Genomic DNA, 26,373 nt, shown 5'->3' with positions numbered 1-26,373 from the left:
ATGAATTTTAGTTTAAAATTTAATAATTTTTAAAAATAGTTTTAAAAAAATTAAGGTATTAAAAAAATTTATTACCTAAATCTTAAAAAAAATTTAAATATAATTTTTAAAGTCATAAGATGAGTTACAATAAGAGCTATTTTATATTATATTGAAGTTATTATTATTTTTATTTTAAAAATAAAAAATAGGAAATATATTGGTTTTTTATTATATTTTAGAGGATAAGTGTGTTTATTTAATTTTTCAAAAAGAGAAAAATGAAAACCGAAGTTAAGGGAAATGTTATTAGGAAAATTGTGTTTCATTCACTTAGAAAAAAAGATTAAAATTTCTATAAAAATAATTCAAGTTTTTTGTACTCATCGGTCAAATGTAATATTTAAGATGATCAAATGTAGTAATTATTTCTTTAAAATATTGTATCTAGTTAAAAGTAATAGCTTTGATCGAAAAATGTACAAAATCTTAATTATTTTTATACACATGTATGAATTTTGAATTTTATAAAGTTAAGTTATTAATTATGATTTTTCTAAAATAAGTGCGACTTTGATGATGATGGCTTTTGACCATGTAGTTGACACTATGTGCAAAGCAAATAATTCAATATACATGGAATTTTCTCACAAGGTCATGTTGTTGAATGTCAAAGATGTAGGCAATGCTGAGACAGAGTTCCTCCTTTCTCCTTAAAAACACCTCTGTCTTAGGATTTCAACCACTGGGTGTTGACACCCAGGTATGTGGTGAAGAAACTTACACATTCGCTATATTTATGAGAAGACATCATAATGGTCAATTCTTACATAGAATTGGGGCGTTTCCAGGTTGTGACACCTTCCAACAACAAGTGATGTTAGGTTGGGGGGCAAATCCCCATATCCTTAGCCCTTTAAGAGATTTGAGGCTTCTCATTTGGAATGGCAGGGATTTCAGATTCTCACAACTGTTAATTTGAAGTTGTGGGAGGTTGGTTCTCATATCCTTGGGTTTGATACACCTCATTTCTAAATTAACATATAAATAAAATATATATTTTTTAATTTTTCTTTCCAAAAATAGAAAAGAAAAGAAAACCTATATTACATCTTGACTAATCTAACCTCAAATTAATTTCATGACATTAATTTACACCTTTTTTAAGTTAATCATTATAAGTGATTTCGTTTATATATTTTAATTACAAAATTTATTTGAAGTACAATATTGTACGAAGTAAATGTGGAAAAAAAAGCCTTAAAAAACATATTAAGTGATTTCTACCAAAAGAAAAAGAAAAAATATTAAAAAAAGAAAGAAGATGTTTCCATGCCTTATTTTATTATATAACATATGAAAGAAATCAAATAAAATTAAAATTAGTCAAGAATTTATATATTTTTAAATTATTTAATCTTTATATATAAAAATTAAAACAAGTTAAATGAGTTGAAGTAGCGTTTTTATTTTATTTTAAATGAGTTGAAGTCAAACAGAGCTTAAAAGTTTAAGAATACCAAGAGCTAACATGAGAGGTGGAATTGACTAATTCAAAATTATTTTGGCTTCATCGATAGAACTCTTGTTTATTTGTGGAAGTTTCTTCCTCTATAGAATTCGCCTATAAACTTTTTCAGATTTCTACGAGTTCATAGCAATTCAAGCACATTCATACCATTCCCTTCATTTTGCAAATAATCAAAATCACTTTTTCATTCCACCATTAACTCTTCAATGTTCTCCTTTCTCTTTAAATTAATATCCATAGTATCTCTAATATTTTCTATAACCTTAAAAGAGTAGATATCCTCAAAGCAACTATGAGCTTTTTTAGATTTCTATGAGGTCGTAGTAACTCAAGCACATTCATATCAGTCCCTTCATTTTGCAAATCTTCAAAATCACTTTGTCATTCCATCATTAACTCTTCAGTGTTCTCCTTTCTCTTTAAATTAGCATCCATCACTCAGATATCGTCTACTTTATTAAAATATTTAGGCTCCATTTCCTGCATGACGTTCCAAGGAGGCTAGGGACTCCATCATCCAGATTCCAAGAGAGGTGAGAGATGTAAGAAGCCACTCATCATTTGAAAGGAAACCATTTATGAGAGAACATCTCAAATACGCAATGACGAAATAAGCTTGGGACTCACGTGTTAACACAAAAAGTATTTTATTTCATTTTTTATACATTATTTTCTCTCACTAGCATAAGTAACTTAAGCAACACTAAAAAGACAGCTATATTTTGGGTTAAGCTTCCAATTGTGTTGATTGCTGGAGTTGAAGTTCTGGTTGCACCTAGACATGTACGTTTATGGTTTCATTTTAAGTTGTGTCATCACCCCCTCATCCTCTAAGACAGAAAAATTTGACACAAGAAATGGACATTTGTGAAAGTAATGAAATTAAAGGTACACCAAGATTTACGTGGAAAACCCTCCAATGATGAGGGAAAAACCACGGGCCGATATAGAAGTAATCCACTATGGTAAAAAGGAAATTACAATATTCTCACAAATTTCTTTTTAAAAAGAAATGACAAAAAGCTTGAGGTATTACAACTTTTAAGGAAATAAAAATGTTCAAATCACCATACTAGAAAACCAAATCCTGCAAAAACATCTGCTGCTAATGTCTAAGGAGAAAACAAACTTCACATTTCTTACATTCTACACTAAGCACCGAAACCAAAGACGGTTGATTTTGCTTGAGCCACTACAATTGTAAAAGCACAACATTGACGTCCTTAAGTTGAGTTCTTCTTGGAGAGGCATTAGCGTCAAAATTCCTTTCATTTTTATGCCATCAACTAGCAAAAAAGTCATTGTATGGCAAATCCATCAAGCTTCCACCACCTACCACCTTATATTCAGGAAGCACTTAAAAAAAGGAAAAAAAGGTTAGCCCAACTGAATAGAATTTGTCTAACCCAAGCATTGCAAATGTGATCATTGCCCCCAATGTGAAATGCCCCTCAACACTCACATATACACAAACAATGAACTATAAAAGTGCTCATTGAAATTCTAATTAAGAAGCACTTGAGCTGGTGGTAGAAATACAATGGCATGAAAATTATGACTTACACAACAAAGAAACCTACGAATTCTACTCAACAAACAAAAAGGAAAACCATCAACTATGATTGAGTCAATAACATACCGTCATACTTTTGTTAGGAACTTAGTCTGCCACTGCATTATTTTTCTCCCTCCTACATGTAGAAAAGAAGTTTCTATTAATTATAGAAGTGAAACCCCATATTTAGACCAAGAAAAAACAGACTTAAGCATCTGTGGTTAGTCAAGCATACCTGGCTGAAGGAAAGAATGATCTATCTCTCAACTTCTAGAGTAGGAATAACACAATTCAATATAAATTCATATTTCCAATGAGGTCATGTTGCTGAATGTTGGAGATGTAGGCAATGCTGATCCAAACTTTCTCCTTTCTCCTTTAAGCAATTTTGTCTCACATAAGGAGGATTCTGGATTTCAAGCACTAGGTGTTGCATTCAGCTCTTCCTTCAGCAAAAATGACCAAATCTTAGGACAACTTGAGATCAATAGAAGAAACTTTCAGCAAAAATTAAGTTTACCTGAGGTTAGAGGAACAAGCATAATGAATTTTTTATCCGTAAAGGCCTGGTGCACCAGTGCCACTCATAGAGAGGCGTCTCAAGCTTCCCACAATTGAACCCAAACTAAACAATGGGGCCAAACCCCCTGCCAGAAATTAAAGAACACCTGAACAATCAAGGATCAACCTTGGTACTGGATGTAAAAATGGAAAAGAAAAAATTAATGAACAAAAGTAAAATTAAAAAAAAAATTAAAAAAAAATGGAAAAATGTTGAGTTGTGATGAGTTTTGAAATGCACTATGTCTTTTTACATGTGCAGAAAAATTAGGGAGTTAAGATTATTATTCTGATGTTAATGGAATTATGGGAGTAGCTTAATAATGGGCTGGTCTCTGCTTCCATTTTTGTGATTGAAAAATAAAATCCAATTTGAAATGGATTCACGTGTTAAAAACCTAGCTATTTCCCTCTACATAGGGATGTGAAAATCTTAGGCCAATCATTTTTACATGTTAATTTAAATATTTGAGAAATTAAGAAGTCAGTACCATTTCTAAGGACTAAAACCAACTTCATCAAATTGTTGGAATAGAAATAAGCAAATATTTTTGAAATATTGAATGAAAAAAACAGGTCAATTGGAACGAAACTTAGCAAGTGCAACCAAAAATCTTCTTAAGATCAAACTTAAGCCACAATAAAATTTTTGCAACCAAATGAATAATTGAGAACAACATACTAGCATGTGAATAAAGGGTGTTGACTTGAATTTCATCTGTATGAGATCTTTTGGCGTAAGGGTGGCATGCAAAAGGAAATATGATTTAATTATGTAGAAACAGAAATACACTAGAAACATTTTAGAGAACAAGGAGATAAGATAGATGAGAAAAAAGATTCTCATGATTTTAAAATTTAGATGAGAAAATTTGAATTGCTGAACATACCTAGTTGAAATTAAGGAAGGGAGAGTGATCTAAGATTCAATCCAGGCCCAACCAATCTTGAATGAGATCTCCTCCTGGTTACAAAATTGCATTAAGATAGAAAAATGTAAAATAAACAAAAACTCAAAAGTAAAAATAAAAGAATTTGGAACTAAGTTGCGAATGGACATACTTCAACTACCTTTAGATATGCGGGGAACGTGGGCGACGTTGGACCAATATTCTCCTCCCTCCTTTAAGTATCTTTCTTCTATGGTAGGACAACCAATGATGGCAAGTTCTGCAAGTGTTGCAGGAAGCAGCCCTAAGGACCGGAGGTTAGGGCAATTTGAGATTCCTAGGGATCGAAGAGAGATGAGGTTGCGGAGAGCCAAGGAGGCTAGGGATTCCATTCCTTTGATTGTAAGGGCGATGAGAGAAATGGGAAGACGACTCTCTTTAACCGAAAAGGAAACCATATCTGGAAACATTTCCGTAATCTTCAAATTAGAAAGAGTGGTCAGGGTGTCGAGGCCCCACTCAGATATGGGCATTTTCAGATTCTTACAGTTATCGATCTCAAGTGATGTTAGGTTAGGGGCCAAAGCCGCCAAACCCTCTTCCGGAAAGGACTCCAATCCTGGGCATTCGGATATGGTCAGGCTGCGCAGAGATTTGAGGTTTCTCATCTGATGTGTTAGAGATTTAAGATTCTCACATCTCTCAATTTTAAGGTATTCGAGGTTAGAGATGGACAAGCCTCTTTCTGGAAAGCACTCCAGACCTCCACAATCTTTTATGAGTAGGCTTTTCAGATTTGGATACCCCTTAAGCCCTAAATACTCTAGGGCTGTACTGTTGGGTGACATTTTCTCTGACACGGACTCCAAGTTTGTGCATCCCGAAATAGAAAGGTTCTTGAGAGTAGAGGGTAACTCCCCTATTGGAAAGGAATTAAGAGAGGAACAATTCTCTATCCACAATTCTTCAAGACAACAAGTGTTGCTGCTGGAGGTCAGCCCCTCTGGTAGAGACTCTAGACTTTCACAATCCCCAATGTGAAGCTCCTTGAGTGTGGTGGGTAGCTCACCATTTGGGAAGCATTTGAGAAATGGAGAACGCTCAATCGTCAAGACTACAAGCGGACACATGTTGTAGTTATGAGGCAGCGATTTTAGACCCTCACAATAGAGCAACTCAAGGCGTCTTAGCATTGGTGGGAAACCCGAATCAGGAAATGACTCTAGTTTGGGGCATCTCCATATCACCAACTCTTCAAGACGTGTGAGAGTTTGCAATCCATTCGACAGCTTCTCCAGATTAGCACACTCTTGTATTCTCAATTTTTTAAGATTGCAAGGCTGCCATTGCTCCTCCCACAGACATGTCAGCCCATCACAATTGTATATCACCAATTCTTGCAAGCCTACCAAGGATCTAGTAAATCCGGTCCTCAAACATGTCAATCTTGAAATCTGGATGAGCTTTACAGTAACGAGGGATGGAAGATCAAACTGAGCACCTCCCAACACTGCCTCATCACATTCTTTTAAATTTAATTCACGGAGAGATGCAAGTTTTGGAAGGCCACACATCAATCCCGGACATTCTGACACTTCAAGCTCTACTAGGGACTGCAGGCATTTCGGTAATTCCCCAATCAGTTTTGGACATTTCCTTATCAAAAACTTTTCAAGATGGGGAAATGTTCCCACATCTTCCTTGATGAAATTAGAATGAGACCAATTTTCCCATTCTGGCATATCCTCAAACCTCAACCTCTTCAAAGATGCAAAAGGATTCATACTCTCTCCATAAAATTCAGCACCTATGCTTTTAACTTGGCTCATGCCTCCAATCCGCAAAACTTCAAGCAAAGGTAGTCCACCCAGATTTGGTAATAACATGCATTTTTTGCAATTTTTGAGAGTTAGTTTCACCATTACTGAGAATGAGGGATCTCCTAACCAACTTGGAAATTTGGATCCACCATAAAATGCAATTGTGAGCCTTCTTAAATTTTCACGAGGCTGCAGGGACTCCAAGACACGTGATTCACGTTTATCGTTTCGTGCATCCCAACAATCATCACTCCACTCCATGGTCAACTCTTCAATTTTTTTTTTATCTTTTAAATTAGCAGCTCTTGCATCTCCAACATCCACTACCTCTTGCAACCCAGAAATAGAAAGCACTCCTTGGAGGTTCGAACAATTCTTGAGTTCTTCAATTCCAACCCCTCTACTTTTGCTCACAATGAACCTAGTCAACACTTGCAAATTTGTGAGGTTGCTTAATTGGAAAGGCATTTCTAGTTGTTGACTCGTATCCATAATATCAAGGTGCCGAAGGTTTTTCAACATTCCAATCCCTATAGGCAATTCGGTAAGTTGATCGCAACCACGTAATATCAACGTTTGTAAATTATAAAGATTACCCACTGAATTAGGTAGACTTCGTATCCTAGAGTAGGAAAAATTAAGATAACGCAGATGTATTAACTCACCAATCGAACTTGGTACTTCACCCATGAGATAACCAGCCAAAGATAGTACCCGTAAGCATCTCATTCGCATTATTAGGTCATGTACCACCTGCATAGATATACATCCGCATGTATACATGTTTGGTAAGGCTATCAACGTGCGTAGATTCTTCGCTGTATCAAAGGCTTTAAATTTTCCAGCAACCTCAAGAACTCGCTGGGTGAAACATGAATGACGAGCTCTTTCAGAAATAGTATGTTGCTGATTATTTTCAATTTTTTCCTCCAAATTAAAACATACACCTCCAGCAACGAATTGAGCAAGATCATGAACAAGATCATGCATTACGAATTGTGATGAACCATGATTTGATTGTTGGAAAAATGACCTTGCAAATAATTCATGAAAGAATTCGGTGCCTATCTCCTCCATTTGCTTCTGTCTTTTTACTTGGTGCAAGAATCCCTCTCCCATCCACAGCAAGACTAATTCATCCACATCGAATTCGTAGTCCTTCGGAAATATAGAGCAATAAGCAAAGCAGCGCTTCAAATGTGAAGGAAGATGATGATAACTCAATTTGAGAGCTGGAAGAATACTGTTATTCTCTTTTGGTAAGTCCCATATCTTGCTTTTCAGTATATCCTCCCATGCATCATGATTCAGTTTTGTGCGCAACATTCCTCCCAAGGCCTTTGCAGCCAAAGGTAGCCCTTTGCACTTTTTCACTATTTCTTCACCAACAAGTCTCAGGTGTGGATGATTATGGAAGTTTCTTGTACCTAATGCTTGCTGGGCAAACAAAGACAAGCACTCATCATTGGATAACTCCTTGAGGGGATAGGCTGAGCTGGCTCCGATGGCTGATACAACCCCTTGATTACGAGTGGTGACAATAACCCTGCTGCCTCGTGCTCCAGTTCTTATTGGCTGGTGTAAAAGGTCCCATCTATCACAATTCTGATTCCAAACATCGTCTAAAACAAGAAGAAACTTTTTTCCAGAGAGTTTCTCTTTCAGTTTGACTTGAAGCAGGTTTAGATCGTTGACATCGGACATATCAGGAGCAACAGACTGAAGAATTGTCTTGGTTACCCTCAAGACATCAAAATCATCAGAGACACAAGCCCAAACTCTTAGATCAAAATGACTCTCCACTTTGTCATCGTTGTAGGCAAGCTGAGCAAGAGTAGTTTTGCCCACGCCTCCCATGCCAATTATGGGAATTATGCGAACTGCATCAGCACTTGGCTCATGATCATGGAGCAACAAGTCGAGTATGGCTGCTTTATCTGTTTCCCTACCACAAACACGCGATTCATCTACCAAACAAGTGGTGGGTAGTATTTCTCTTGCTTTGGCGGACCTTTTCCCGGTAACTTTTTCAGTTAAAAGGAGATTATTTTGCTGTGAATAAATATCTTTCAACCTTTCAGTGATATTCTCTATCTTGGACCTCATCTCAACATTGAACTTAATAGCACTTGGAGTGAAACTAGTACAACAAGAAGGGATAAGGCTCCGGAACTTACTTGTGCTGGGTTGAGTTTCCGCCAGCAACTTCCGCCCCAAAGCTTCAGTGGCCAATTCGTCCAGGATGTCCTCCACATCATAAGCCAAGTCTCTGAGGTCGTCGAGCCATATCTTCACCACTTGCTTTTCCATCTGCTTCTCCTCCGCATCCTCCAGCACGGCATGAATTTTGTTCAGTGTTTTCTTCCACTTGTTGAGCTCAGCATGAACTTGCACTTGGCGAGCATAATCAATCAGGACAGAAGATAACTTGTCGAACAGGGTGTCAAAGAAAGAAGAGAGAATAGCCTCTCCAACAAAAGCCATGGTATCCTTATGGAAAAGGGACGGAAGCAAGAGAAATCAAAACTCAAAATACCCAGAACAAGAAAGGATTTTGGTTAGATCTAGCAGATATTCTCCAGAAATACTTTTGTCAATGGAGGAATCTGCATTATTGGTAGTGAGGGCCCAGACAGGGTGTAAAGAGGAAAAGCTGCCAGGCTTCATTATGTGAGAGTGGAAAAGTAGAAGAAAAGCACTCAATAATCTAAATGTTTTTATAGTACAAATTATGCATAAGAGTATCCATGTTATTAAAAATGTTACCGTTAAATTATTGATTAAAAATGTGTAATTTATTTAAATTATCATTTTTATTTTTAATGATATTTTCAGAAATATTTGTGCCATAGGTAATAAAAAAAAATCATATTTAATAAAATTTTCACCATATCAAAATTACCCAATTTGGCATTACTCCACGAAGGGAGTCAAAAGACCCCACAACATTGGGCTAAGTATTTGTGGTCGTGGGCATGAGAAGTTGGGATTTAGGCCCAAAACCTACGGGCCTCGACACGCCAAAGCCCTCCTCGCCAGTCCCTCCCTTGCTTCTTCGTTCTCCTCTGCATGTCTTCTTTCTTTTTCCCATCAATTTCTCCTCATTTTCCTCACCAATCCTCTTTTATCTGTTTGGTTGTATCAAAATAAAGGAAAATAAAAGAAAAGTTTTGGAAATTTCGAATCTAATCTTTTTGTGTTGTTATTGTTATTGTTGCATTTTTTTTTTTTTTGAAAAAGAATTAAAGGCTAGGTATGCTTAGCTAAAAAATTAAAGTATTGAAAAAATTTTATTATCTAAAATTTTAATTATGATTTTTGAAAACATAAGATAACTCACACTTTTTACATACGATTTAGTATATTTCATATAGCAATTATTACTATTTTATGTTTTTAAAAAACAAAAAATAAGAAATAAGAGTTATCATTGAGAAGTTGTTACTATTTTTTATTTTTAGAATTAGAAAAGAGGAAATAAATCCAAATAAAAGTGGTTATTTTACTATAATTTATGAGGGTAGGCCTATTTATTATTTTTATTTATTTTTTACCTTTTTTTTCTAATTTGTATTTTGCAAGGGGTGATTAGGTTTAATAGTTATGGCAATTACTTTCTTTTTATTATTTTTTGAAAAATTGAAAAATGGAAAACAAGGAGAGTCAATTTAGTATTTACCATTTTTTGTGACATTAATAATTCTCATGATCTATGCTAATGACATTGAAGCATGTATGGGAGGGTAGAATGGAAAATAAAAATGAGGGATTTTTTAAGTTTGGGTAAACATTGGAAAGTAAATGACTAATTAGGAATGATAATGAAGTAGGTTTTTTTGGGTACCCATCCCGGCCCGCTCCTAATGGGACGAATTTGAAATTTAAATAAACAAGTATGAGACATATTTGACATTTTTTTAAAACTCAGGAAAGGTTTCGATGGGTTTAGGTATTATCTTGTCATATCACATTTCGTTTTAATTATATATAAATTTTAATTTAAAAAGTTAAATGAAATTAATTTTAATTTTCTTATTTTTAATAAAAATATGTTATAAAAATTATAATATTTTAATTATTAATAAAATATATTTATTTTAATGTAATTAAAAAAAAGTTAAAACAAGGTAGACAGGGCGGGTACGAAAATTTCTCATACTCACCTTGTCTTGTTTAATTTTTTAATAGGACAGGATGATAAATATTTTGAATAAATGGAACGAGATTGGGATGAATGCTACCTACCCCATTGTCCCAATGACTAATTCCGAAAGCACTCATCAAAGGAAACTTCAACGATCCATACCTGACCAACTACATACAAAGTAAATACTTAAAAACAAATAAAGACTGATTCAATTGGTCACTAAAACAAGATAATGAGACCCAACTAGCTCAACCATTACTGTTTACAAATTATTGATGGGGTTCGAAGTTCACGGCTCTTTATTTATTTATTTTTCCCTCAAAAATACCAATCAAGAAAGGGGCAAAGCTTCAAAAACCTAAAGTTTCAATGCCAAGTTGAAGTCTCTAACAAGATCCCAAGAGTTTCTTGTATTTTCTCTACATTTTTACCAAAATGGTGGCTTGTTTGGTGATAATATTTGGTAATTTCACAATCATGTCTTCAGTTACCATGAAATATGTTGAGAGGCCTCCAAGAAACATATTCCCTTTTCATGCATCCCCAAGTCCAGGCCAATGGGCAACAACAACAGATGAACAAATCAATATGCAGACTTGAGATTCTTTGTCTTCCATGGAAGACTACAAAGGAGTTATCATAAGGCCTATTCTCCAATCCCGTCAACTTATAAGTATCCAACAGGCTTAGAGAACCAACCATGTTGACTTACAGACAATTCAAAACCAAAACAACAAAAAGTAAGTGTTAGCACAGAAGAAGAGTGAGAGTTATATAGTTTTGAGATGATTTTAGGTAGGGGGCGATACTTTTCCCTACCTTTCTTAACATGCGAACTCAAGAATACGATATGCCCAAGTGAGCTTCTTGGAGGGGAGGGGCATGACTCACATTGTTGCAGAAATTGATCCCCTGCAAAACCCATCTAGACATGAATCCTCTGAAAATTAAAAAATTTTAGAAATGAATGCCAATGTGAAAATCAAGTACATCCATAACAAAAGAAGGAACCATGTAACTGTAATGGAGACATCTTGCTACTGTGATCAACAATTGTTCACAAGCATCGTGAACTTTGAATGAGTGTTCGATGATATTATGATCATAATTTAAAAATAAGCTTAAACCTTCACAAACAGGGGCTATGCATCCAATGTAAATTGTGCAATCATAATCACACTGCTTTCTTAGATGAGTAATAACCTGTCTATTTCATGTCTTTATCTTCTTTTTGAAACCATCAAAACAAAAGTAGGCTACCCCAAATAAAGTAGATCTCATGTATATGTGGATCTCTGAAAGAACAAAGAAAAGATAACTGCTAAAGGAAGAAAATATACTGCACATGCAATACATTTCATAAAGGAAAGCCACAGCAAAGACCCTCTTTGTCATGTTTTCCCAGCAAAATAATTGGTTAAGGAACATATGCTCCATCTTTGCCCCCTTTCCCCCTAAATGCTAGACTAGAATAGAACTGCTCTCCATATGCCTTCCGGCTCTCAGTCATCATCCTTAGGAGCCAACCTGATAACAAATCCTGCATGGTCCCAGGATAGGTCATTAAGTATGACACCACTGGAAAAATGTATCACTAAGGTGTGATAATGAAATAAAAAGTACACCAAGATTTACCTAGAAAACCCTCTAATAACAAGGGAAAAACCACGGGGTAATCATAGAAATAATCCACTATAGTAAAAAGGAAATTACAATGTTCTCACAATTTTCTTTTTAAGAAAGGAAAAAAGAAAAAAAAAGGACTTGAGGTATTATAACTTTTAAGAAAATAAAATTGTTCAAATCATCAAACTAGAGAAACAAATCCTATAGAAACATTTGCTGTAATTGTCTAAGGATCGAGAAACAAGCTTCAAACTTCTTACATTATATACGTCAAGTTCCAAAATCAGAGACAGCTGATTTTGCTTGAGCCACTAAAACTGAAAAAGCACACAGACATTCATTGAGTTGAGTTCTTCTTAGAGAGCCATAAGTCTCAAAATTCCTCTCATTTTTATGCCATCAACTAGCAGAGAAATCATTGTATGGCACATTCTCAAGCCCATCCATTTTAAATGGGCCATCATGCTTCCACCACCTACCAGCTTACATTCAGGAAGTATTAAAAAAAAGAAAGGATAAAGGAAAAGAGAGTTAGGCCAGCAGAATAGAATTTACCTAACCCAAGTATCACAAATGTAATAAAGCCCAATTAGAGTTGTAAGAGGGATGCTATTGCCCGCAATGTGAAATGCCCTATATCAACACAGTTATATACACAAACAATGAACTATAATGGGTCTATCTTGATACTAATATGAATCAAGTACCCCATGCATCCATATAACAAGGACAAAAACTTTTAAAAAGTGCTCATTGAAATTATTATTAAGAAATAGTTGTGTTGGTGGTAGAAATACAATGGCATGAAAATTATAACTTACATAGAACCTGTCAAGTTTACTCAATAATCAAAAAGGAAAATCATCAATTATGATTGAGGTCAATAACATACCACCATACTTATGTTAGGAATTAAATTTGCATCTGCATTGTTTTTCCCCCCCTCCTACATGTGGAAAAGAAGTTTCTGTTAATTATAGAAGTGAACCCCATATTTGGACCAATAAAAAAGACGGTTCTACATCTGTGGTTAGTCAAGCATACCTGGCTGAAGGAACGAGGAGTGATCTCCCTCTCAACTTCCAGAGTGGGCAAAACACAATTCAATATAAATTCATATTTTCCAATGAAGTCATGTTGTTGAATGTCAGAGATGTAGGCAACCCTGAGCCAAACTTCCTCCTTTCTCCTTTAAGCAACTTTGTCTTAGGACAGGAAAATTGATCTGGATTTCCAGCATTGGGTGTCACATGCAACCCTTCCTTTAGGAAAAAGGACCAGAGCTCAGGACAACTTAAGATCAATAACACTTGAAGAAACTTTCAGAAAAAAAGCTTACTTCAAGTTAGAGGACAGGCAGCATGATTTCATCATCTGTAAAGGCCTAGTGGACCAGTGCTACTCAGAAACATGTGCATCAAGCTCTTAAGAATTGAACCCAAACTGAAGCTACCATGGGGCCAAATCCCCCTTCCAGAAATTACAGGACCTAAACATGCAAGGATCAACCTTGACAGCGAATGTAAAAATGGAAAAGAAAAACAAATAATGAACAAGAGTAAGAAATAACAAAAATAAAAATAACGGAGAGAGATGAGGCTTTGGAGAGACAGGGAGGCTAGGGATTCCATTCTCCTGATTTCAAGAGAAGTGAGAGATGTAGGAAGAAGACACTCTTCATCCAAGAAGGAAACCATACCTGGAAAGATATCCTCAATAATCAATTTGGAAAGAGAGGTGAGGGAGTGGAGGCCCCAGTCAGATATGGGCGTTTTCAGATTCTCACACGTTTCTTGAGATACTGCACTTCAAATCCAAAGTTAACCAGAAGGTTTTTGTTCCTACCCACCCCAACCTTCTTTAGATCAAACTGAAACCAAGATAAAATTATTAATAACCTGAACATAAATTGACCTTCAAATTAGTTAACTGTGACCTTATCAATGTAGCATATCCGAATAATGAAGTTCTGTTAATTTGAGATACCGCGCCAGTCTCACTGATCTAAATAAGTAATTGTGTAATTAAAAAGAGTGAATGAAATTGAGAACTAGCAAAAGATAACCCATAAAAAATTGTGGCATGAAACTATATTTGTTTTGCTGCAGAACAATCATAAGCTGAGGTTTGGACTGTAGAGTCAGAGTAAATCATGCTGCAAAAAAATTACAGAATGCCAACTTTCTCTTTATATATATATATATATATATATATATATATATATAGATATAGTGTGAAGCAAAGGATGAGAGCAGGAGGATGAACAAAATTTAAGACAAAATGCACTGGTGATAGAAATAATTAGCATAAAAAATGAAGTTGATCGGCTTACACAAGAACAAAAAGAAAAAATTTCATCCAAAGGAGAAGTAACAAATATACCAGTAAGTGAACAGACTGCAATTATGTTTATAAATTTCTTCATTTGATCTACACAAATTTTTTCCCTTCTACATTTTGATATTGGGTCAGTGAAGTTGGAAGAGAGCTAAATGGGTGGATATAACTAATTGCTTACTTTCATTTCTTAATTAGGGAATGGAAACATCTCTCATCTTTTTCTTCACCCTATGTACCTGCCTCATCCCTCTCAAAGCAGGACTCATGTGAATGTACTTTAATCATTCAAAAAGGTTTCTGTCTTCATTAAAAAGAAAATTGTTTCATTTGTCAAAATTTCAGTTTATTTTTCCTCTACTAAGCTACTCTAATATTGGAATAGCAATTCACATCTAGGTATCCATATCTAAGTCCACCAAATATAATTAGCATGCAGAAAAAGAAATAATTTTTTTTTTATATAATTTTACTACTTCCGAACCAAATCCAAGACAATGGTTTTAAAAATTAGAAAGTTAAAAATATCATTTAAAAGAAAAAAAGACAAAGGAAAGAGGATGAATTTGGCAACTCAATGGCATGGCGCCTTTGATCCAAATTGATGGTCCCTGGAGAAAATGAGGTTGATGTTGTACACACAATAAAGCTATCCCTAAGTATAGTAAAAGTAAGGAAAGGATAGGAAAATGGTAGTAATATTGTACCTGCAAGGATTGGAGGTTGAATGGTTTTCTGCTTCCATTTCCTTTCTAGTACCCACAAACTGCATTTCTATTTCTAGTTATTATACTTCAATGCATATATTCCCCATCTATCTAAAAGCAGGGGATACTTTCCGCATCATTGATCTCAATAGACCGCAAACTTATTATTGAAAAGCTTTTGATTCCACCTGCATTTTTTAGAACCTGTCTTTTAGAACCTGCGATAAGCCTTAGCATTGTTGGCAGCCTTCTTAAGGACTGAAATCAGGAAATCAACCTATGTATAGGCACCTTCCTTGAGATATTGTAGTTCAAATCCAAAGTCAACCAGAAGGTTTTCACTCCTGCCTACTCCAATCTTCTTAAGATCAAACTGAAACCAAGAGATAACTATTAATAATCTTAATATAAATTGACCTCCAAATTAATTGTTACCTTATCAATGAAGTATATGTAAACAATGAACTTCTATTACTTTGATATATCATGCCAGTCTCAGGGATCTAAATAAGTAACTGTGTAATCGAAAAGAGTAAATGCAATTGGGAACTAACGAAAGATATCTCATCAAAGATTGAGACATGAATTTGCATTTGTTTTGCTGCAGAACAATTCATAATCAAAGATTAAGACATGAAGCTGCATTTGTTTCGCTGCAGAACAATTCATAAGCTGTGGTTTGGACCTTATATATGTAAAGTCAGAGTAAATCATGCTGCAAAAAATGAAAGAATGCCCCAACTGCATATATATATATATATATAATGCAAAGGAGTCGTTCAACAAAAGATTTCCAAGAAACAACGAAGCCACTAACCCAAGAAGCCACCTCCTGGATGCATTTAGATATTCAACAACAGTCCAGTAATTAATTCATAAGCAGTTAAGTTAGTGGTATTAAAATTGCATTAAAATAAAAGCAACTGGGGGTGAGTTGCAAATGAGCACACCTGACTGAATGTAAGAATGGATGAAACGTAATGCCTCCACCTACAAGTTTCTGCCTCAATATCTATTCTCCAACTATCCGAATGCTGGGGATGTGGGCGATGTTGGGCCAATATTCTCCTTTCTCCTTTGAGCACCTTTCTTTTAGTATAGGAGAATTCTGGATTTGAAGTCTTTCAAGTGTTGCAGGCAACGACGCTAAAGAGCGGAGGTTAGAGCAATTTGATATCTCTAGGACTTGAAGAGAGATGAGGTTTCGGAGAGCCAAGGAGGCTAGGGATTCCATTCCATTGATTGTACTGGAGGTGAGAGAAATGGGAAGAAGACACTCTTCATCTGGAAAGGAAACCATATCTGGAAACATAATCTTAATAGTCAATGACCAAAGAGAGGTGAGGGTGTGGAGGCGGCCCCACTCAGATATGCCCGTTTTCATATTCTTACCGTCATCAATCTTTAAGTGATGTCAGGTTTGGGCCTAAACCCTCTCCAACAAATTTCAGGCTACTATTTAAAAATAATTAATATTTTTTTGTTTAGAGGGTACTATATTTGATACTAATTATTACCTTTAATCTACGAGAACATACAACTTGAACCATACTCTCTCTACCGTCTCTCTCTACAGTCTACACACATCCTTCCTCTTAGACCTTTTTAACTTGTACGACTATTTTAAAAAATGGTACTTTTAAAAAAAATTCTTAAAATATGGTAATTACAAAACTATTGATAAATTTAACACTTTGAAAGATGTTTATTAAATAAACGCCTCCCTTATTTTTCATATCAATGAGACATATTAAAAAAAATTAAATTCATATTAAAGGTGTTTCTTAAAAAAAAAAAAAAAATTTATACTAAAGGTATCTTCAAGAGACACATTCCATAATTTCATAAAATTAAATTTATGCTAAAAGTATTTATTCAAAAGACACTTTTTTATAATTTTTTTATTAATCATACACATTAAAAAAATTAAATTTATACTAAAGATGTCTCTTAGAGAAACATCTTCTAATATTTTCATATCATTTACATAGTGAAAAAAAAATTGAATTTACATTGAAGACGTTTTTACAATTCCACAAAATTAAATTTATATTAAATATGTCTTTCGAAAAAATATCTCTTGAAGAAACCTTTCAATATAAATTTAATATAAATAGAGAACAAGCAAAAACTTGAGATATGATAAGTTTTGAGAAATACAAATGTTCAAACTTCTAAATAGGAGAAAGAAAATCTTGCAAAAACATGGGCTGCAATTGTCCAGAAAAAACAAGCTTCAAATTTCTTTCTTTGATTTTCCTTGAGGGATCACGATCACAAAAGCTCAGCACTGTCATCCTGTGAGTTGGACTCTGTTTGGAGAGCCATCAACTGGGAGAAAAGTCATCATATGGCACATGTTGAAGCCCATCCATTTTAAATATGGCCATGAAGCTACAACCACCAATAAACCCTACTTCATGACTTCAATGAAGTTATAATTGGAAAGCAATTGTGTTGACGGTGGAAATTACAGCCTACACAGTAGAAAAAACCTATCAAGTTTACTCAATAATCAAAAAGGGAAACCATCAACTATGATTGAGGTCAATAACATACCACAATATGAATAGGCCAAACTTTCTACTACTGCTTTAAGCACCTGTGTCTTAGATTTCAAGCATTGTTTGTAACTTGCAGAAACTTTCAGTAAAAACCGAGGAACAAGAAGCATAAATTCATGATCTGTAAAGTCCTAGTGGACCATTCCTACTTTGACACAGGTACTGTCTTAAGCTTCTCACAGTCTTGAACCCAAACTGATGCTAAGATGGGGCCAATTTCCCTTTCCAGAAAATTGCACAATACCTGAACAATCAAGAATTGACCTTGACAACGATTCTACAAATGGAGAAGAAAAAGGTAACGAGAAATAATAAAAAATTAAAAAATTAAAAAATTAAAAAATAGAAAATGAAAAAAAAACCTTGAGTAGTGCATGTCGTAGATTTTGAATCCATATGTTAACAGGTTGCTATCAAAGAAACCTATCATGTTTGCTTAACAATCAAAATGGAAAACTATAAACTATGATAGGAATTTCTTTCCATCTGCATTATTTTTCCTCCTCTACATGTAGAAAAGAAGTCTCCATTAATTATGTAAGTAAAAGCCAATACGTGGACCCAAAAAACCGAGGTTGTGTATTTGTGGTTAGTCAAGCCTACCTGGTCGAAGCAAGAAAGAGTGATCTCTTTCTCATAAGGTCATGATGCTTAATATCGAAGATGTAGGCAATGCCAAGACAAAGATCCAATTGAGGCCCCCTCAGATGAGACAGGCTGGAGAATTTCAAAAGTAAAAAAAATAGTCAATAGTATCAAAACTGCAAACCTATATTTCAATAATATCAAAGGTAGAAACTTGTAAAAGTAGTTGTGTAATTGAAAAGAGTAAATGAAATTTGGAACTAGCAAAACATATCCCATCAAAGATTGGGCCATGAAACTGCATTTGTTTTGCTGTAGGACAATTCATAAGCTGTGGTTTGGGCTGAATAAATGTAGAGTCACATCAAATCATGTTGCAAGAAATGATAGAATATCAACTGTTTCTTTATATATAAATTTACTACTTGGGGAGCAAATCCAAGATGATGGATTTAAAAATTGGAAAGTAAGAAATGTCATTTAAAAGAAAGAAGACAAAGGAAAGAAGGTGTATTTGGCAACTCAATGGCCTTTGAGCCAAATTGATGGTCCCCAGAGAAAACGAGATTGATGTTGTACACACAATTAAGCCATCCCTAAATATAAGAAAAGTAAGGGAAGGATAGGAAAATGGTAGTGATTTTGTACCTGTGAGGAAGGGGGGGTTGAATGGCTTTCTGCTTCTGTTTCTTTTCCTCAACCCACAAAATTAGTGCATTTCAATCTCCAAGTATTACACTTCAATTAATGGATATATTCCCCATCTAATTTAATGCAGGGGATGTGGGCGATGTTGGACCAATATTCTCCTTTGTCCTTTAAGAACCTTTCTTTTAGTGTAGGACAATTCCTGATTTCAAGTCTTCCAAGTGTCGCAGGCAGCAGCCCTAAAGAGCAGAGTTTACGACAGTATGAGATATGTAGGGACTGAAGAGAGTTGAGGTTTTGGAGCGCCAGGGAGGCTAGGGATCTCATTCTACTGATATCAAGATTAGTGAGAGATGTAGGAAGAAGGCATTCTTCATTCGAAAAGGAAACCATAGGAAGATACATGTTCCAAATGGTCAACCGCGAAAGAGAGGTGAGGGCGTGGAGGCCCCACTCAGATATGGGCGTTTTCAGATTCTTACAGTCACCAATCTCAAGTGATGTCAGGTTGGGGGCCAAACCCCCTTCTGGAAAGGACTCCACCCTTGGACATTGATATATCTTCAACTGTTGAAGAGATTTGAGGTTTCTCATTTGATGTGGCAGGGATTTCAGATTCTCACATCTCCCAATTTCAAGTCGTGTGAGGTTGGGGGTGGCCAAGCCTCTTGCTGGAAAGCACTCCAGGCCTTCGCAATCAACTATATAGAGCACCTTGAGGCTGTTAAGGCATTTTGGTAGGGTTCTTAGATTTGGACAACCCTGAAGCTCTAAATATTCAAGATCTGTATTGCTGGGCCACATTTTCTCTGACATTGACTTCAAGTTTCTACATCCCCAAATCTCAAGGTGCTTGAGGGTAGAAGGTAACTCCCCTACTGGAAAGGACTTGAGAGAGGAACAACACTTAATGGTCAACTTTTCAAGACAACAAGTGTTGGTGCTCAGGGTGGAATTTCGGTGAATCATTCCCTCTGGTAGAGACTCTACCTTTTCACAATGGCCAATAAATAATTCCTTGAGCGTGGTGGGAAGCTTATCATGTGGAAAGCAAATGAGAGATGGACACTTTTCTATCCTCAAGTGTTCAAGGGCACATGAGTTGTAGTTATGAGGTTTAGACCTTCACAATTGTACACCTCAAGGAATCTTAGCTTTGGAGGCAAACTCATTTCTGGAAATGACTCCAGTTTGGGGCATCCAATTATTTCCAGATTCTCCAGAGACATGAGACTTTGCAATTCATTTGGTAGCTTCTCCAGTTTAGCACACTGTTGTACCACCAAACTTTTAAGATTGCAAGCCAGCCCTTGCTCCTCCCACAAACATGTCAGGCCACCACAATCCCCTATCACCAATCTTTCCAAGGCTACCAAGGATCCTGTTAATCCAATCCTTAGACAATTCAATCTTGATATCTTTTTGAGCTCTAGAGTAGCGAGGGACCTAAGATCAACCTCATCACCTCTCAACATTGCCTCATCACATTCTTGTAAATTTAATTCATGGAGAGATGCAAGTTTCGGAAGTCCACACACCAATTCTGGACATTCTGATACGTCAAGCTTCACCAGGGAGCGCAGACATTTCGGTAATTCCCCAATCAGCTTTGGACATTTTTTTATTACAAACCTTTTAAGGCAAGGAAATGCTCCTACATCTTCCTTAATCGAATTAGAATGAGACCAACTTTCCCATTTTGGCATATCCTCAAACCTCAATTCCTTCAAAGATGCAAAAGGATTCATACACTCTCCATAAAACTCAGCCCCAATGCTTTTAACCTTGCCCATACCTTGAATACACAAAACTTCAAGCAACGATAGTCCACCTAGAGATGGTACTGACATGCATTTTTTGCAATTTTTGAGAGTTAGTTCCACCATTTTTGAGAAGGAAACATCCCCAATCCAACTTGGAAATTTTGATCCACCATAGAATGCAATTGTGAGCTTTTCCAAATTTTTATAAGGTTGTAAGGACTCCAAGACATGCAATTCATCCACATCATTTCGTGAATCCCAACAATCATTAGTCCAATTCATTATTAGCTCTTCAATTTTTTGTTTATCTTTTAAATTTGCATCTCTTGCATCTTTAACACTCATTATCTCATGCAACCCAAAAATAGAAAGCACTCCTTGGAGATTGGAACAATTCTTCAATTCTCCTATTCCTGACCCTCCGGTTTTGCTCACAATAAACCTTGGCAATATTTGCAAATTTGTAAGGTTGCCTATTTGGAAAGGTATTTCTTTTAGTTTACTTGCACCAGTGATAACAAAATGTCGAAGGTTTATTAGCATTCCAATCCCCATAGGCAATCGAGTAAGTTCACCACAATCACATAATATCAATGTTTGCAAATTATAAAAACAACCCATCGAATCTGGCAGCCTTTTTATTGAACAATTAGAAAAATTAAGATATCGTAGGTGTTTTAGCTCACCAAATGAATCCGGTAGCTCACTTATATAATAGCCCGCCAAAGATAGTACTCGTAAGCATCTCATTCCCATTAGAAGGCCATGTAACACTTTCATAGATATATAGCTCCTCTCCCAAGAAAATTGAATATTTATTGGTAATGCTACTAATGTTCGGAGATTCTTCGCCTTACCAAAAGCTTCAAATTTTCCAGCAACCGCATAGCTTTGATGAACAAAAGATGAATGACGAGCTCTTTCAGAAATAGTACGTTGCTGATTATTTTCAATTTTTTCCTCCAAATTAAAACATACACCTCCAGCAACGAATTGAGCAAGATCATGAATAAGATCATGCATCACCAATCGTGATGAACTATGATTTGATTGTTGGAAAAATGACCTTGCAAATAATTCATGTAAGAATTCGGTGCCTATCTCCTCCATTTGCTTCTGTCGTTTTACTTGGTGCAAGAATCCCTCTCCCATCCACAGCAAGACTAATTCATCCACGTCGAACACGTAGTCCTTTGGAAATATAGAGCAATAAGCAAAGCAGCGCTTCAAATGTGAAGGAAGATGATGATAACTCAATTTGAGAGCTGGCAGAATAGTGTTATTCTCTTCTGGTAAGTCCCATATCTTGCTTTTCAGTATATCCTCCCACGCATCATGATTCAGTTTTGTGCGCAACATTCCTCCCAAGGCCTTTGCAGCCAAAGGTAGCCCTTTGCAACTTTTCACTATTTCTTCACCAACAACTCTCAGGTGTGGATGATTATGGAAGTTTCTTGTACCTAATGCTTGCTGGGCAAACAAAGACAAACACTCATCATTGGATAACTCCTTGAGGGGATAGGCTGAGCTGGCTCCGATGGCTGATACAACCCCTCGATTACGAGTGGTGACAATAACCCTGCTGCCTTGTGCTCCAGTCCTCATTGGAGCGTACAAAGTATCCCATTTATCACAATTCTGATTCCAAACATCGTCTAAAACAAGAAGAAACTTTGTTCCAGAGAGTTTCTCTTTCAGTTTGACTTGAAGCAGGTTGAGATCGTTGAAATCGGACATATCAGAAGCAACAGACTGAACAATTGTCTTTGTTACCCTCAAGACATCAAAATCATCAGAGACACAAACCCAAACTCTTAGATCAAAATGACTCTCCACTTTGTCATCGTTGTAGGCAAGCTGAGCAAGAGTAGTTTTGCCCACGCCTCCCATGCCAATTATGGGAATGACACGGACTGCGTCATCACTTGGCTCATGATCGTGGAGCAACAAGTCGAGTATGGCTGCTTTATCGGTTTCCCTACCACAAACACGCGATTCATCTACCAAACAAGTGGTGGGTAGTATTTCTCTTGTTGTGGTAGACCTCCCTGCAGCTATATCCTCTGCTAAATGGAGATCATTTTTCTGTGCAGAAATATCTTGCAATCTGGAAGTGATGTCCTCTATCTTGGACCTCATCTTCACATTGAACTTAACAGCACTTGGAGTGAAACTAGTACAACAAGAAGGGATGAGTCTCCGTACTTTACTTGTGCTAGGTTGAGTTTCCGCCTTCAACTTGCGCCCCAAAGCTTCAGTGGCGAAGTCGTCCAGGATGTCCTCCACATCGTAAGCCAAGTCTCTGAGGTCGTCGAGCCGCATCTTCACCCGCCGGCTTGTCAGCTGCTTCTCCTCCGCATCATCCAGCACTGCATGAATTTTCAGCAATATATTCTCCCACTTCTTGATAGCAGCAAGGACTTGCTCTTGACGGGCAAACTGGAGCAGTTCAGAGGAGACCAACTTGTCAAACAAAGTCTCAATGAAAGCAGTGAGAGCAGCCTCCCCAACAAAAGCCATGGTATCCTTGTAGGAAAGGAAAGGAAGTAACAGAAATCAAAACTCAGAACAACAAAAGCAGAAAGGATTTTTGTTAGATCTAGCAGATATTCTCCAGAAAAACTTTTGTTAGACCAAAAATGGTGAATAGAGGAAACTGCATTATTGGTAGTGGTGGGGCCGTGGGGGCCCGGACAGGAAAAGCTGCTGGGCGTTGGAGGCACGGTCACGTATGCTACAGAAGCTTTTGGAAAAGTAAAAGAAAGAGAGTACTCAATTATCTAAGTGTTTTCTTATAGGTTTATAATACATATTATAAGTAACAGTATCCATGTTATCCAAATAAATAAAATTATTTTAAAACATAAACTACCCAAATATTAGCACTTAAAAACACTTGAGAATTGTTAGCTACACCTCATGTTTAAATTAACATATAAATAAAAGAGAGTATTACCATGTAAGGTGGACCGAGTCTAATAACGATCGGATCATCTACTTTGATAAGCCTTCAAAAAGTCTTAAAATACAAAAAAATTTATTATATTTTTCACTATAAAGATATTATAAGAAATATTACAACTTTTTTTTTTTTAATATTTTTACTAAATAGATTTCAAAATATTTTAATTATTTGACTTTATAATATAATTATTAAGAAATTATTATAATAAAAAAATTGTTTTTATAATTGTTAAAAAATGAAATAAAGGCATATCATAATGTATTGTACTCTTAGAATACCTATATTGTAAATTTAGTACATAAGTGTTATAATTACAATTCTCGTTTTTTTTCTTTCTAATCACCATCATCATCAATAACCTATTAAATAATTATTAATATTAATATTATTATTATTATAAATTATTATTTTAAAAATATTATGAATAACTTATCCAATAATAATATATAATAATTTTATAGATTATTGTTTTATTCTAGTAATCAAAAATATGAATTTAATATATTATTTATTATATAATTTCATAAATTTTAAATTGTTTAATTTTGCAATATAACTATTAAGAATATGTTACAATAAAATATTTATTTTTATATTTTTATTAAATAGTTTTCATAAATTTGTTATATAAAAAGCCAAATTAAGGTATGTTGTAATATATTGTATTTATAATATATTTATGTTATAAGTTCAATACATAAATATTATGCCTATATTTTTTTAACAAATTAGGACGTATTGTAATGTACCATACTTTTACTATATTTATGTTGTAAGTTCACTATATAAATATTGTACCTACATTTTGTAACAAATTTAATAGCATTAAAAACATTGTTTTATTTTATTTTATTTACCTAGATCAATACGTATAACTTGAATATAATATTAGTTTATCATAAATATTAATGAGATAATAATAATAATATAATTAGTCTTAATGAAGCATATAAAGCATAAAAGGTAAATAAAAAATAAAATAAAATAAAAATAATAAAATAGAAGAAGAATTTTTAATAAAGTTTACAAGTTTTACGAATTAAAAAAGAGAAATTATCTTCCCAGGTTTATTTGTAGCAGTAATCATAAAAATATAATGATATTATTTTTAATATAACGTTAAAAATATGAATAATAAGTTGAATAATAATAGATAATGTTAATAAGAATGATATTAATAATAATAATAATAATAATAAAGTAATATTAATATTTAATTTAATAATAATAAATTACTCACGTGTCTTCGTTATGGTGCATGGAAGGGTATATAATAAATTTGAAACAAAGAAGTTTCTATTTATATTGCATGGAAGGGTCGCAGATTACATGGGGGTGAGCTAGTAAAAAAAAAAAATGTATTAAAAAAGGAAAACCATCAACTGTGGTGGAGGTCAATAACATACCACAATATGAATAGCCCAAACTTTTTCCTACTGCTTTAAGCACCTGTGTCTTAGATTTCAAGCATCGTTTGTAACTTGCAGAACTTCCAATAAAAACCTTGCTTGAAATTAGAGGAACAAGAAGCATGAATTCACGGTCTGTAAAGTCCGAGTGGACCATTCCTACTTGGACACAGGTACTGTCCTAAGCTTCTTACAGTCTTGATCCCAAACTGAAGCTAGGATGGGGCCAAACCCCCTTTCCAGAAAATTGTACAATACCTGAACAATCAAGAATGGACCTTGACAATGATTCTACAAATGGAGAAGAAAAAGGAAATGAAAAATAGTGAAAAAAAAAAAAACCTTGAGTAGTGCATGTAGATTTTGATTCCGTATATTAACAGGTTGCTATCAAAGAAACCTATCATGTTTGCTCAACAATCAAAATGGAAAACTATAAACTATGATAGGAATTTATTTCCATCTGCATTATTTTTCCTTCTCTACACGTAGAAAAGAAGTCTCCATTAATTATGTAAGAAAAAGCCAATATGTGGACCAATAAGAAACAGACTTATTTATCTGTGGTTAGTCAAGCATACCTGGTTGAAGCAAGAAAGAGTGATGATTTTCAACCATATATATAATTATTGTAAGATAAAAGGTCTTTCAAATCATATTTATAACACAAAATATTTTAAATAAAAATACTGTCAAATACACTCTTTATACGTGACTTTCCTAAAAAAAACTTTCAAACGAAACATTTCAAGTAAAAACACTACGGAAAACATTAATATTTCCTATATTAATGCAATATATATATATATATATACTGCATTAATTTCAGAAGTGGGATAAGGGTCTTTAATCTACAACAAAGGGTCTCTAGCCTACAAGAATAGGTGTGTGAGTTTCATCGGTGCATGGACATAAGGTTTTGGAAGAACTAGCCAACTAATCCTTATTTGTGTGAAAATTATTATCATGGTTGAAAATGCGATCTTGGACTTTCATTTTATTAAATACAATTGTAGAAATTTTGGTCCACCATAGAATGCAATAGTGAGCTTTTCCAAATTTTTATGAGGTTGTAAGGACTCCAAGACATGCAATTCATCTTTATCATTTCGTGAATCCCAACAACCATTACTCCAATTCATTATTAACTATTCAATTTTTTGTTTATCTTTTAAATTTGTATCTATTGCATCTTTAACATTCACTATCTCATGCAACCCGGAAATAGAAAGCACTTCTCGTAGATTCAAAAGGTTATTCAATTCTTCGGTTCTTGGCCCTCCACT

General features: G+C 34.9%; 2 protein-coding genes and 1 long non-coding RNA gene across 3 annotated transcripts; all 3 read right to left on the bottom strand.

The window, feature by feature from the left end:
- Positions 1–2,409: 2,409 nt before the first annotated feature.
- Positions 2,410–8,963, bottom strand: LOC117928125 (putative disease resistance RPP13-like protein 1). Its single transcript, XM_034847987.1, has 7 exons — positions 6,127–8,963; positions 4,698–6,063; positions 4,517–4,590; positions 3,586–3,760; positions 3,301–3,511; positions 3,150–3,201; positions 2,410–2,866 (listed from the first exon to the last, which is right to left on the bottom strand). Exons 1-3 carry the CDS (start codon positions 8,818–8,820, stop codon positions 4,553–4,555), a joined length of 4,098 nt encoding a protein of 1,365 aa, XP_034703878.1. The 5' UTR covers positions 8,821–8,963; the 3' UTR covers positions 2,410–2,866; positions 3,150–3,201; positions 3,301–3,511; positions 3,586–3,760; positions 4,517–4,552.
- A 1,869-nt stretch (positions 8,964–10,832) lies between these two features.
- LOC117928127 lies at positions 10,833–16,503 on the bottom strand. The gene is made up of 8 exons (XR_004653511.1): positions 16,104–16,503; positions 15,431–15,526; positions 15,154–15,341; positions 13,809–13,979; positions 13,449–13,618; positions 13,154–13,371; positions 12,370–13,055; positions 10,833–12,023 (listed from the first exon to the last, which is right to left on the bottom strand). It is a non-coding gene; the product is annotated as an uncharacterized LOC117928127 (long non-coding RNA).
- A 3,526-nt stretch (positions 16,504–20,029) lies between these two features.
- LOC117928199 (putative disease resistance RPP13-like protein 1) lies at positions 20,030–23,205 on the bottom strand. The gene has a single exon (XM_034848121.1). It carries the CDS (start codon positions 23,033–23,035, stop codon positions 20,030–20,032), a length of 3,006 nt encoding a protein of 1,001 aa, XP_034704012.1. The 5' UTR covers positions 23,036–23,205.
- Between the last annotated feature and the right edge of the window lie 3,168 nt (positions 23,206–26,373).

Source organism: Vitis riparia, chromosome 13 (assembly GCF_004353265.1).
Source record: "Vitis riparia cultivar Riparia Gloire de Montpellier isolate 1030 chromosome 13, EGFV_Vit.rip_1.0, whole genome shotgun sequence".
Classification (NCBI taxonomy): Eukaryota; Viridiplantae; Streptophyta; class Magnoliopsida; order Vitales; family Vitaceae; genus Vitis; species Vitis riparia.
Note: the sequence above shows the minus strand (reverse complement) of the source record. Positions and strands in the feature narration are given on the sequence as shown.